This window comes from Pristiophorus japonicus, chromosome 1, assembly GCF_044704955.1.
Source record: "Pristiophorus japonicus isolate sPriJap1 chromosome 1, sPriJap1.hap1, whole genome shotgun sequence".
Lineage (NCBI taxonomy): Eukaryota > Metazoa > Chordata > Chondrichthyes > Pristiophoridae > Pristiophorus > Pristiophorus japonicus.
This window is the reverse complement of record NC_091977.1, coordinates 207,928,421-207,940,470: the sequence shown is the minus strand read 5'-3', so window position 1 is coordinate 207,940,470 and position 12,050 is coordinate 207,928,421. Positions and strand designations below refer to the sequence as shown.

The 12,050-nt window shown below is 46.0% G+C and overlaps 1 protein-coding gene across 3 annotated transcripts in view; it reads right to left on the bottom strand.

Annotated features, from left to right (window-relative positions):
* The window catches only part of LOC139268298 (trans-2,3-enoyl-CoA reductase-like), a 250,761-nt gene that overhangs the window by 169,524 nt on the left and 69,187 nt on the right, over positions 1–12,050 (bottom strand). For all 3 annotated transcript variants that reach the window (XM_070886364.1, XM_070886372.1, XM_070886380.1), the window contains exon 2: positions 5,106–5,157. In XM_070886364.1, coding sequence (XP_070742465.1) covers positions 5,106–5,157 — 52 coding nt within the window. The remainder of the gene's footprint in view (positions 1–5,105; positions 5,158–12,050) is intronic.

The following is a 12,050-nucleotide window of genomic DNA, read 5'->3' as shown; positions in this document are numbered from 1 at the left end:
TCATTATCACATTGCTTTGTGTGGGAGCTTGCTGTCCCCAAATTGGCTGCCTTGTTTTCTACATTACAACAGTGACTACACTACAAAAACTACTTAATTGGCTGTAAATTGCTTTGAGACATCCTGAGGTCAATAAAGGTGCTATGTAAATGCAAGTCTTTGTTTCTTTCTTACAGTTTTCTCCCTTTGTCTGCTGATAACACTGAATTACACTGGGATAAGGTTCCAAGGGCAATTGCAGTCTTCTTATCTTCCAATAACTTTCCTGAGTGACATACTTGACAACAACACTTAAGAAGCTCAAACATAGAAACATATTAGCTGAGTCTGAGCCTCAACATCCACATGTGCTCAACTGCAGCAGTAGTTGTTAGATCGTGACCAGGAGTGGGAACTTTGGCTGATTTTTATTTTCCCCTTCTTAGCTTCAAGGCATGGTGGGAAATTGTATTACCCCCTGATTCCCACTATGGCTGCTGTGGTAGAACACTTGTCTCTGAATCAAAAGGTGGTGGGTTCAAGTCCAACTTCAGGGACTTGGACCTTGAAATTGGCCTCCTTAGCGCCTCCTGTTATCACCTCCGTGGGACGATAATGGGGTGCTAACAACTTACTAACTGGGCATGGCGAGATGTACGATTCCTGCTAACTTTGGCAAGAGGTTTGTGGCGGCGATAAGACATTGTGGCCCTATCTCCTGCTCCCTGAGATTGTGACATCATTGCTGTGCACATCGCCCCGGTAGTGCCCTGGTCCGAACTTCGGTTCCATCCCCTGCCACATGGCCAGGCGTAAACACCGACAGCTGCATGAGACGTTGTTCTGGAGGCCGGGCGCTTCGGGGGCGAAAGTATGTTTTTTACATCTCTCTTCGGCCGTGATCCATCAGCCCAGCACTCTGCTATAGTGCATGGGGCTGATCGGGCCAGATCACGGCTGCCGTTGGGAACCAGCTCACTGATCCCAATGTAGAGCCTGCAGTGATGACCCTTCCCTTTAAGGGAGGGAAGGAGCCTCGGAACATGGCAGCACTGCACAGCCCATTGTGCACCACTACCACCCCACCTGTGTCCTGTAGCCCTTCACAAAGGAAGCAGAGTGCTTGACTTAACACTCCATTTCCTTCTTGGAGTGCAAGCACCAAATTTTTTTAAAGCTGGGAATCATTAGCGCCTGGTACTAATGATTCCTAGCTTTCAAAGGTTAGCATCCAGAATTTCTCCCCATTGAGCACATAATCTCAGGCTGATACATCAGTGCAGTACTGAATTAGTGCTGCACTGTTAGAGGTGATGTGCATTTTTTCAGATGAGGCCCTGTTAAACTGAGGCCCTGTCTGCCCTTTCAGGTGATCGTAAAATATCCCATGGCAGTATTTAAAGAAGAGCAGGTCTGTTCTCCCTGGTGTCCTGGCAAATATTTATCCAACCAACATCAATAAAACAGATTATCTGGCCATTACACATTGCTATCTATAGAACCTTGCTGTGTGCAAATTGGTCATTGTGTTGCCTATATAACAACAGTGACTACACTTCAAAAAGTACTTCATTGGCAAATGTCCTAAGGCTGCAAAAGGCACTATATAAATGCAAGTTCTTTCTTTTCTTCTATGGCTGGCATCAGATAACTGAATGCAAGCTCAGAATTGGACCCTAAACCATTCTACCCTTTTGACTAAATAACATGGCAGCTGTAATGTATTTGCTTCATGGATTCTTTACTCAAGAATTTGTATCAACACATTGCTATTAAGAACTAGTTGGGTTATTAGCAAATGTTTAAAAATCACACTACACAATATAAGTCCATCAACCAGGCTCACAACCACATGCCTCATCATGGATCCCCTGAACCCAAGTGGCTGGGGTTTTATTGAATCCTGTGAACATCATGTGGCTGGCTAAGCCACTCACAACTCAACTATTTTTCTAAAACAATAAATCAAGTGGGGCACTAAAATCGACAAATTAAACAAATTAACATTTACATTAATAGTTCAAATTAAAATTTGGTTGCCGGGGGTGATGGTGCACTCCAGTCCCTTCAGCGGCCACCTTTCCGGGAAGGCCGCAAGCATACCGGTGGACACGGTGTGCTCTATCACCAGGGACACTCTCGCTCAAATGTAATCGCGGAAGAGAGGCAGGCAGTCGGGTTGAATGACCCCCTCGACCACCCACTGTCTGGACCGGTTAATGGCCCCCTTGGCCATGCCCAGGGGCAGTTCTATGAGGAGGTATTCCAAACTGCCCGCTCCCCTCTGAACAGGGTGCCCAAAAATCAGGAGTGTGGAACTGAAGTACAACCAGAATTTGAGGAGCAGCTCCTTCAAATATTGGAAAAGGGGCTGCAACCTCGCACATTCAGTAAAAACACGGAACACGGACTCTTCCAGATCGCAGAAATTGCAGGTGGCCTGGGTGCCCGTGTACCGACTTAAAAACTTATTGCACAGGACTACTCTGTGCATCACCCTCCAGGCCAAGTCCCCAATAAATAGAGGGAGGACTCCCGCATAGAGTGCACTCCATTGGGGACCCCCGCCTCCTCCGGACGGCAGACGAGGATGGTAAGGTGGAGAGTGTGCGAGCAGCCCGTACAGGAAGCCCCTCCACGCAGAACTGAAAGGCACGGAGGGGATTTCCCCGAGGAGGTTCAAGTTGTGAGGCGCCGGCTCCCGAGGGAGGTTCCGGGGCTTCGCGCCAATAAGGAATTCCGTCCGGACAGGGGTCAGTTCGGACGGGATCTCCCCACTTGCTTGGGCCTCCTCGACACACCTAAGGAGTCAAGGCCCAGAGCTGTTTTTAGAGATTTCAACAGCTCTACAAGTCTTTTGTTGTACACTAATGGTCAAGTGCCTCCTGATTAAAGGGGGGGGGGGGGGGGGGGGGGGGTACACTCCAAAAACTTTTCAAGGGCCCCCCTTTTTTTGTTTTTTTATTTTTTTTGAGGGCACTAAAACACAAATTATACAAGTGCCCCCTGGCTAAAAGGGGGGGCGGGGAGGCAGCACTAAAACCGACAACTTAAACAAATTAAACTTTAAACAATAGTGGTTGCGGGGGTGATGATGCACTCCAGTCCCTCCGACGCCCACCTCTTGTGGAAGGCTGCGAGCGTACCGTTGGGCACCGCGTGCTCCATCTCCAGGGACACCCTGGACCGGATGTAACCGCGGAAGAGAGGCAGGCAGTCGAGTTGAACGACCCCCTCAACCGCCTGCTGCCTGGACTGGCTGATGGCCCACTTGGCCATGCCCAGGAGCAGTCCTACAAGGAGGCCTTACGACCTGCCCGCTCCCCTCCGCACAGGGTGCCCAAAGACGAAGAGTGTTGGACTGAAGTGCAAACAGAATTTGAAGAGCAGTCCCTTCAAATATTGGAAGTCGGTCTGCAACCTTGCGCATTTGATAAAAATGTAGAAACACGGACTCTTCCAGACCGCAGCAATTGCACGCGGCCTGGGAGCCCGTGGACCGACTTAAAAACTTATTGCACGGGACTGCTCCGTGCACCACCCTCCAGGCCAAGTCCCCCAATAAATAAGGGGAGGACTCCCGTGTGGAGAGCACTCCATTGGGGACCCCAGCCTCCTCTGGACGGTAAGATGGTGCACCATGGCGTGTTCGGATGGAATACGAGGATGGCAACGTGGAGAGTGTGCAGGAGCAGCCCGTACAGGAATCCCTTCTGTGCAGAATGAGATGCCGGCTCCCAAGGGAGGTTTCGGGGCTCGGCGCTGATAAGGAATTCCATCCGGACGGGGGTCAGTTCGGACAGGATTTCCCCACGTCCGTGGGCCTCCTCGACACACCTAAGGAGTCAGGGCCCAGTGCTGTGTTTAGCAACTTCAACGGCTCTACAAACCTGTGAGCATACTCACAGGTCAAACATTACAGCAGCCTGATGCATTTACCTACCAAGCCATTGTGGAAATACAACTAAAATGAATATAATTTAATCACATTTTTGTGTAATTGTTTTGCATATTTTTGTATTGTTTTGCTGGCCTACCTAATAACAGTGATTACACTTCAAAAAAAAAAGTAATGCATTGGCTGTGAACTGCTTTGAGATTTTCTGAGGATATGACTGGCACTGTGTCTTGCAAGCTTTTTTTTTCATCTTCATTTTGAGGATACCAAATGCCATGCTCCAGTTACACCAGAGAAGATGGTCAGGTGATCTGTTCTTTGCCTGCTGCCCATCCTTCTTTGGAAATTGTTTCCAGAGTTACATGGGTATGGATCAGGATGACTCACCCTACATGTTATCTTCTATCTCCAGGCATAAGCATATCGCCTCTGCTTATGGTCTCCCAATGGCATGACTTGATCAGGAAACAAAATTTGTCTCTAAACTCAGAGGTACCAACCTACACCCTACCACCTTATGGCATGATGCACTTAGAAAAATATGCCACTAAACATATGCACGGACATCTCTGTTGAGAATTACGCAGCATATACAACAGAAAAACAACAGACTCAGTCCAACCAGTCCATGCTGGTGTTTATGCTCCATTCGAGCATCCTCCCATCCTTCCTCATCTAAATTTATCAGCATAAATCTCTATTTCCTTCTCCCTCATATGCTTATCTAGCTTCCTCTTAAATGCATCTATACTATTCGCCTCAACTACTCCCTGTAGGAGTGAATTGCACATTCTCACCACTCTCTGGGTAACAAAGTTTCTACTGAATTCCTTATTTGATTTCTTGGTGACTATCTTATATTGCTGGCTTCTAGTTTTGCTCTACCCCACAAGTGGATACACCCTCTCTGTGTTTACTCTATCAAAATCTTTCATAATTTTAAAGATCTCTAGTAGGTCACCCCTCAGCCATCTCTTTTCAAGAGAAAAGAGACGTAGCTGTTCATCCTTTCCTGATAAGTATAACATCGCAGTTCTTTTTTGCAGCCTCTCCAGTGCTTCACTGCTGCTTAAAGTGAATCCAGGTGGCACCTCAACAGTTTACCATGAAGCATCCACCAGATTTTGGATGTTTAATCAAACTAACTTGTGAAAATTCCAGAATTCGCATTATATCTTCATGAAGATCCTAATGTGTAAAAAATATAAAAGACGCATGTATTACTTACAAGCTTTGTGAAACTTGTGCTTTACATCTGCAATGGTAAACGAAGGGAGGATCTGTAAAATATGAAGCAAGAATATGGTTAGCTTTCGGCCCTGCTTCCTACAAAAGCACCTCATTCAACAACCGGACCTACTTTCAGAACCTGTTACTTGGTGCTTTTGGCAGAGAGCTGGGACTATGAAACCCACACTGAAGTACTGAGAACAGTTTTTGTGGGGCTGAGACCATCACCTGCTGTTGGATGAAGGTAAAGCGTCACTCTGGCCTCAGACTTGCTACTTTGCTGGCAGATATCAGCACTTCTGTTTAAATTAAGTTTATTTATTCAGGAATTTTTTTACCCTTAGCGTACTCCAGAGCTTGAAATCTAGGCCCTGCTGCTTTGTCGATAATTTGGCACACTGACTCCTGCAGGTTTATAATGATGAAGCTGCTTATTCTTAGTGTTTGGAGCACTAGTGTAAGGAGGATATGGAGACTCCAAATGGGTCTGCCAAGCAATTCTGTGTCAAGTGGCCTCCTCTGAGTCTGGTACTCATTGATAAAGATTGCTATTTCAGCAGATAAATAAGGTATTTATCATTGTAGCTTTTAATTTTATTTCGAGGGACAGTAATTTTTTTTAAAATTATACGAATAACAAGTAAAGGCAATAGTGAATGAGATGGCTTGAAAACATTTTAAAAGTTTGCAATGTTAGTCTTGGCATAAAACAAATCAGGTGGTGGAATAGATAACCAATAATTTATAAAACCACTAAGTATCTCATGCACTGAAATCATATTTTCATTTTGTGATGTGTAAAGGCATTTTTAATAGGTTCTCTCCTCACCCTCTATAAACCATCTCATCCAATACTCTGCTGCCCATAGCCTGTTCTGCACCAAGTCTTATTCATCCATAACTCCTGCTCTCACTGATCTACATTGTTTAAAACGCTCATCCTTGTGTTTAAATCAATTCATGGCTTAACAACACCTCCTTCAGTCTTATAACACCACCCCACACCGCCCCCCGCCCCCCCCCCACCTCAAACTCTCTGTTCCCCAACTCCAACTCCAGTCTCTTTTTCATGTCCCCATCACCCACCATTGGTAGTTGTGTCTTCAGTCGCCTAGTCCCACACTCGGGAATTCCCTCCCTAAACCCTTCTGTTTCTCCACCTCCTCTCCTTTTAAGACTCTCCTTAAAACCTATCTATTTAACCAAGCTTTGACCACCCTTCTTACAATCTCATTCTTCAGCTCAGTGACTGATCATTTCTAATTATGCCTTTGTGAAAATATGTTTTATGCTTTTCTACGATAAATGTGCTCTATAAATGCAAGTTGTTGTTTTGTTTGAACTTAATGTTGAAATATAAACCTCAGTGCTCTTAGTTTTAGGACAGGAGGCCAGGTGCAGAACAATGAATGGCACTGATGACCGAATTGACCAAGAATGTCAGATGTTTTGCAATAACGTGGTCTCTGACGCGGTCAGGCTCAGCAATGTTTTCAAACAAGAACGTCCCTTCCCCTGATACCTCTTGTTATTTAAACAAACAAAAATAAAAATTTACTAAAATGCAAAATGAAGTAAAAGAAAACTTCACATTTATCATCATTCTTTATGGCCATCTGAGGCTGAACCAGACTGATCGCATCCTTGATCCTGAAATGACCTTTTGACCACATATCCACAGCATAACCAAGACCATCTATTTCGACCTCCTTAACATCGCCCGTCTCCACCCTTGCCTCAGCTCATCCGCTGCTGAAGCCCTCGGCGATTTTTTATTACCTCTAGACTTGAATATAGCAATGTACTCCTGGCTGGACTCCTACATTCTACCCTACGTAAACTAGGTGATCCAAAACTCAGCTGCCCCTGCCCAAGTACCGCTCATCCATCACCCCTGTGCTCGCTGGCCTACATTGGTTAAGCAACGCCTCGATTTCAAAATTCTCATCCCTATTTTCAAATCCCTCCATGGCCTCTCCCTTCCCTATCTCTAATATTCTCCAGCCCCACAAACCCCCGAGATGTCTGCGCTCCTCTAATTCTGCCCTCCTGAGCATCCCTGATTATAATTCATCAACCATTGGTGGCCGTGCCTTCTTTTGCCTAGGCCCCAAGCTCTGGACCTGCATAAACCTCCCTGCCTCTCTACCTCGCTGTCCACCTTCACGACGCTCCTTAAAACATACCTCTTTGGTCACCTGCGCTAATATCTATTTATACAGCTCGGTGTCAAATTTTTATCGCATAATACTCCTGTGAACTGCCCTGCAACATTTCACGAAATTAAAAATGCTATATAAATACAAGTTGTTATTGGTATCTAAATTTTAAAAGAGGTCCCAATGGTAGTCCTGATTTTTAAGAGGTCCTTTTTAAATGAATTGTTTTTTCTCCTGTGCCCATAAGGTGAGAAATTTCAGTTTAGAAATTGCAGCAGAGAATAATCTTAACTTGTTTATACACCTTCTTGAATTATTAATATCTTATCAATGTCCATCCAATAAACAGAGTTCGGGAGGTCCGAGAGTTTGGGAGAGTTCAGGAGAGTTCGGTAGGTCCGCGAGTTCGAGAGAGTCCGTGAGTTCGGGAGAGTTCGGGAGGTCTGAGAGTTTGGGAGAATTTGGGAGATCCGCGAGCTCGGGAGGTCTGAGAGTTCAGGAGGTCCAAGAGTTCGGGAGACCCGAGTGTTTGGGAGAATTGGGGAGATCCGAGAGATTGGGAGGTCCGAGAGTTCGGGAGGTCCAAGAGTTCGGGAGAATTCGGGAGATCCGAGAGTTTGGGAGAATTCGGCAAATCTTAGAGTTTGGGAGATCCGAGAGTTCAGGAGAATTCGGGAGGCATGGGGAAGTCCTGGATACTTCGCATCGCCTAGACAACCATGTGTGCAGGAGTTGTCTCCAGCTTCAACTACCAGAGCATCGAGTTTCCGAACTTGAGCGGCGGCTGGAGTCTATACTGTGAATCCGTGAGACTGAGAGCTCTGTGGATAGCACGTTTCAGGAGGTGGTCATCGCGCAGCTTAAAAGCATGCAGGTAGAAGGGAAGTGGTTGAACACCAAACGGAGGAAGAACGCTAGGCAGGTAGTGCAGGAGGCCCCCAGTGAGTCCATCTTGCTTTCAAACCGATATTCTCTTCTGAGCACCGGTGAGGGCGATGGTGCCTCTGGGGAGTGCAGCCAGAGCCATGTCCAAGGCACCAGGGGTGGCTCAACTGCAAGGGGGCGAGAGACGAAGAATAAAAGAGCTGTCGTTGTTATGTTCAGAATAACTCCATGAGGCTGTGTTGTAAACTCAAACCATTGTGACGTTGGTCTCTTTAATATAACTCCAAAGTGAGGCAGCAATGTGGTGCTCTGCCTTTTATACCTGCTTGCACCAGGGTATAAAAGACAGAGCGGGTGCAGGTAAAGGGAGGGTGAACAGCCAGTTGTCGTGGTGCACATTGGTACCCTCCCTCGGGGGAGTGTTTGCGAGTGTTGTTGGGGAGGAGTTAAACGAATATGGCAGGGGAATGAGAACCAATGCAGGGAGACAGAGGGAAACAAAATGGAGACAGAAGCAAAAGCCAGAAAGGAGATGAGAAAAGTGGTGGGCAGAGAAACCCAAGGCAAAAAACAAAAAGGGCCACTTTGCGGCAAAATTCTAAAGGGTCAAAGTGTGTAAAATAGGCAAGCCTGAAGGCTCCGCGCCTCAATGTGAGGAGTATTCGGAATAAGGTGGACAAATTAACTGTGCAGATAGCAGTTAACGGATACGATGTGGTTGGCATCACAGAGATATGGCTCCAGGGTGACCAAGGCTGGGAACTCAACATCCAAGGGTATTCAACATTTAGGAAGGATAGACAGAAAGGAAAAGGAGGCGCGGTGGCATTGCTGGTTAAAGATGAAATTAATGCAATTGGAAGGAAAGACATTAGCTTGGATGATGTGGAATCGGTATGGGTGGAGCTACGGAATAACAAAGGGCAGAAAACGCCAGTGGGAGTTGTGTACAGACCTCCAAACAGTCGTAGTGATGTTGGGAAGGGCATCAAACAGGACATTAGGGGTGCATGCAATAAAGGTGCAGCAGTTATCATGGATGACTTAAATATGCATATAGATTGGGCTAACCAAACTGGAAACAATACAGTGGAGGAGGATTTTCTGGAGTGCATAAGGGATGGTTTTCTAGACCAATATGTCGAGGAACCAACTAGGGGGGAGGCCATCTTATACTGGATGTTGTGTAATGAGAGAGGATTAATTAGCAATCTCGTTGTGCGAGGCCCCTTGGGGAAGAGTGACCATAATATGGTGGAATTCTACATTAGGATGGAGAATGAAACAGTTAATTCAGAGACCATGGTCCAGAACTTAAAGGGTAACTTTGAAGGTATGAGGCGTGAATTGGCTAGGATAGATTGGCGAATGATACTTAAGGGGTTGACAGTGGATGGGCAATGGCAGACATTTAGAAACCGCATGGATGAACTACAACAATTGTACATCCTGTCTGGCGTAAAAATAAAAAAGGAAAGGTGGCTCAACCGTGGCTATCAAGGGAAATCAGGGATAGTATTAAAGCCAAGGAAGTGGCATACAAATTGGCCAGAAATAGCAGTGAACCCGGGGACTTGGAGAAATTTAGAACTCAGCAGAGGAGGACAAAGGGTTTGATTAGGGCAGGGAAAATAGAGTACAAGAGGAAGCTTGCAGGGAACATTAAAATGGACTGTAAAAACTTCGATAGATATGTAAAGAGAAAAAGGTTAGAATCAGGGGAAGTCATAACTGGGAACAAAGAAATGGCAGACCAATTGAACAAGTACTTTGGTTTGGTATTCACTAAGGAGGACACAAACAACCTTCCGGATATAAAAGGGGTCAGAGGGTCTAGTAAGAAGGAGGAACTGAGGGAAATCCTTATTGGTCAGGAAATTGTGTTGGGGAAAATGATGGGATTGAAGGCCGATAAATTCCCAGGGCCTGATGGTCTGCATCCCAGAGTACTTAAGGAGGTGGCCTTGGAAATAGCGAATGCATTGACAGTCATTTTCCAACATTTCATAGACTCTGGATCAGTTCCTATGGAGTGGAGAGTAGCCAATGTAACCCCACTTTTTAAAAAAGGAGGGAGAGAGAAAACAGGGAATTATAGACCGGTCAGCCTGACATCGGTAGTGGGTAAAATGATGGAATCAATTATTAAGGATATCATAGCAGCGCATTTGGAAAGAGGTGACATGATAGTTCGAAGTCAGCATGGATTTGTGAAAGGGAAATCGTGCTGGACAAATCTTCTGGAATTTTTTGAGGATGTTTCCAGTCGAATGGACAAGGGAGAACCAATTGATGTGGTGTATTTAGACTTTCAGAAGGCTTTCGACAAGGTCCCACACAAGAGATTAATGTGCAAAGTTAAAGCACATGGGATTGGGGGTAGTATGCTGATGTGGATTGAGAACTGGTTGGCAGACAGGAAGCAAAGAGTAGGAGTAAATGGGTACTTTTCAGAATGGAAGGCAGTGACTAGTGGGGTACCGCAAGGTTCTGTGCTGGGGCCCCAGCTGTTTACATTGTACATTAATGATTTCGACGAGGGGATTAAATGTAGTATCTCCAAATTTGCGGATGACACGAAGTTGGGTGGCAGTGTGAGCTGTGAGGAGGATGCTATGAGGCTGCAGAGTGACTTGGATAGGTTCGGTGAGTGGACAAATGCATGGCAGATGAAGTATAATGTGGATAAATGTGAGGTTGTCCACTTTGGTTGTAAAAACAGAGACAGACTATTATCTGAATGGTGACAGATTAGAAAAAGGGGAGGTGCAACGAGACCTGGATGTCATGGTACATCAGTCATTGAAGGTTGGCATGCAGGTACAGCAGGCAGTTAAGAAAGCAAATGGCATGTTGGCCTTCATAGCGAGGGGATTTGAGTGCAGGGGCAGGGAGTTTTACTACAGTTGTACAGGGCCTTGGTGAGGTCACACCTGGAGTATTGTGTACAGTTTTGTTCTCCTAACTTGAGGAAGGACATTCTTGCTATTGAGGGAGTGCAGCGAAGGTTCACCAGACTGATTCCCGGGATGGCAGGACTGACCTATCAAGAAAGACTTGATCAACTGGGCTTGTATTCAATGGAGTTCAGAAGAATGAGAGGGGATCTCAGAGAAACGTTTAAAATTCTGACGGGTTCAGGCAGGTTAGATGCAGGAAGAATGTTCCCAATGTTGGGGAAGTCCAGAACCAGGGGTCACAGTCTAAGGATAAGGGGTAAGCCATTTAGGACCGAGATGAGGTGAAACTTTTTCACCCAGAGAGTGGTGAACCTGTGGAATTCTCTATCACAGAAAGTTGTTGAGGCCAATTCACTAAATATATTCAAAAAGGAGTTAGATGTAGTCCTTACTACTTGGGGGATCAAGGGGTATGGCGAGAAAGCAGGAATGGGGAACTGAAGTTGCATGTTCAGCCATGAACTCATTGAATGGCGGTGCAGGCTCGAAGGGCCGAATGGCCTACTCCTGCATCTATTTTCTATGTTTCTATGTTTCTATGGTACACAGGTGACCCATAGGTCTCCTGCAGGTGTGCCTGTACCCTCTAGTGGCAATTCTTGCACACAGGTGAGGTTCATATACATAACATCAGTTCCCCCCAAAGTCTTGAGTGCAAGTTATTTACAGGTTGAGGCGATCTGGCGGTGTGCGTTCCCTGGTCGATCGCCTGAGTTGACATTCTGGCTTGGATAAGTTGGTCAGGTCACCGCTGTATGGCAGCGTGGCTGGTTTGGTCAGACTGTCGGACAAGGTGGTTTCATTCTCGTGGTTGACAGCGAGGTCACTTGCTGGTTGGGTGTGTGTTGGTGGATCATAGATGGTGGGGTCTTCCTCAAACTGTTCTTGGTAGTCCATGAATCGCAGTTTGGTCTGATCCAGGTGCTTTCTGCACATTTG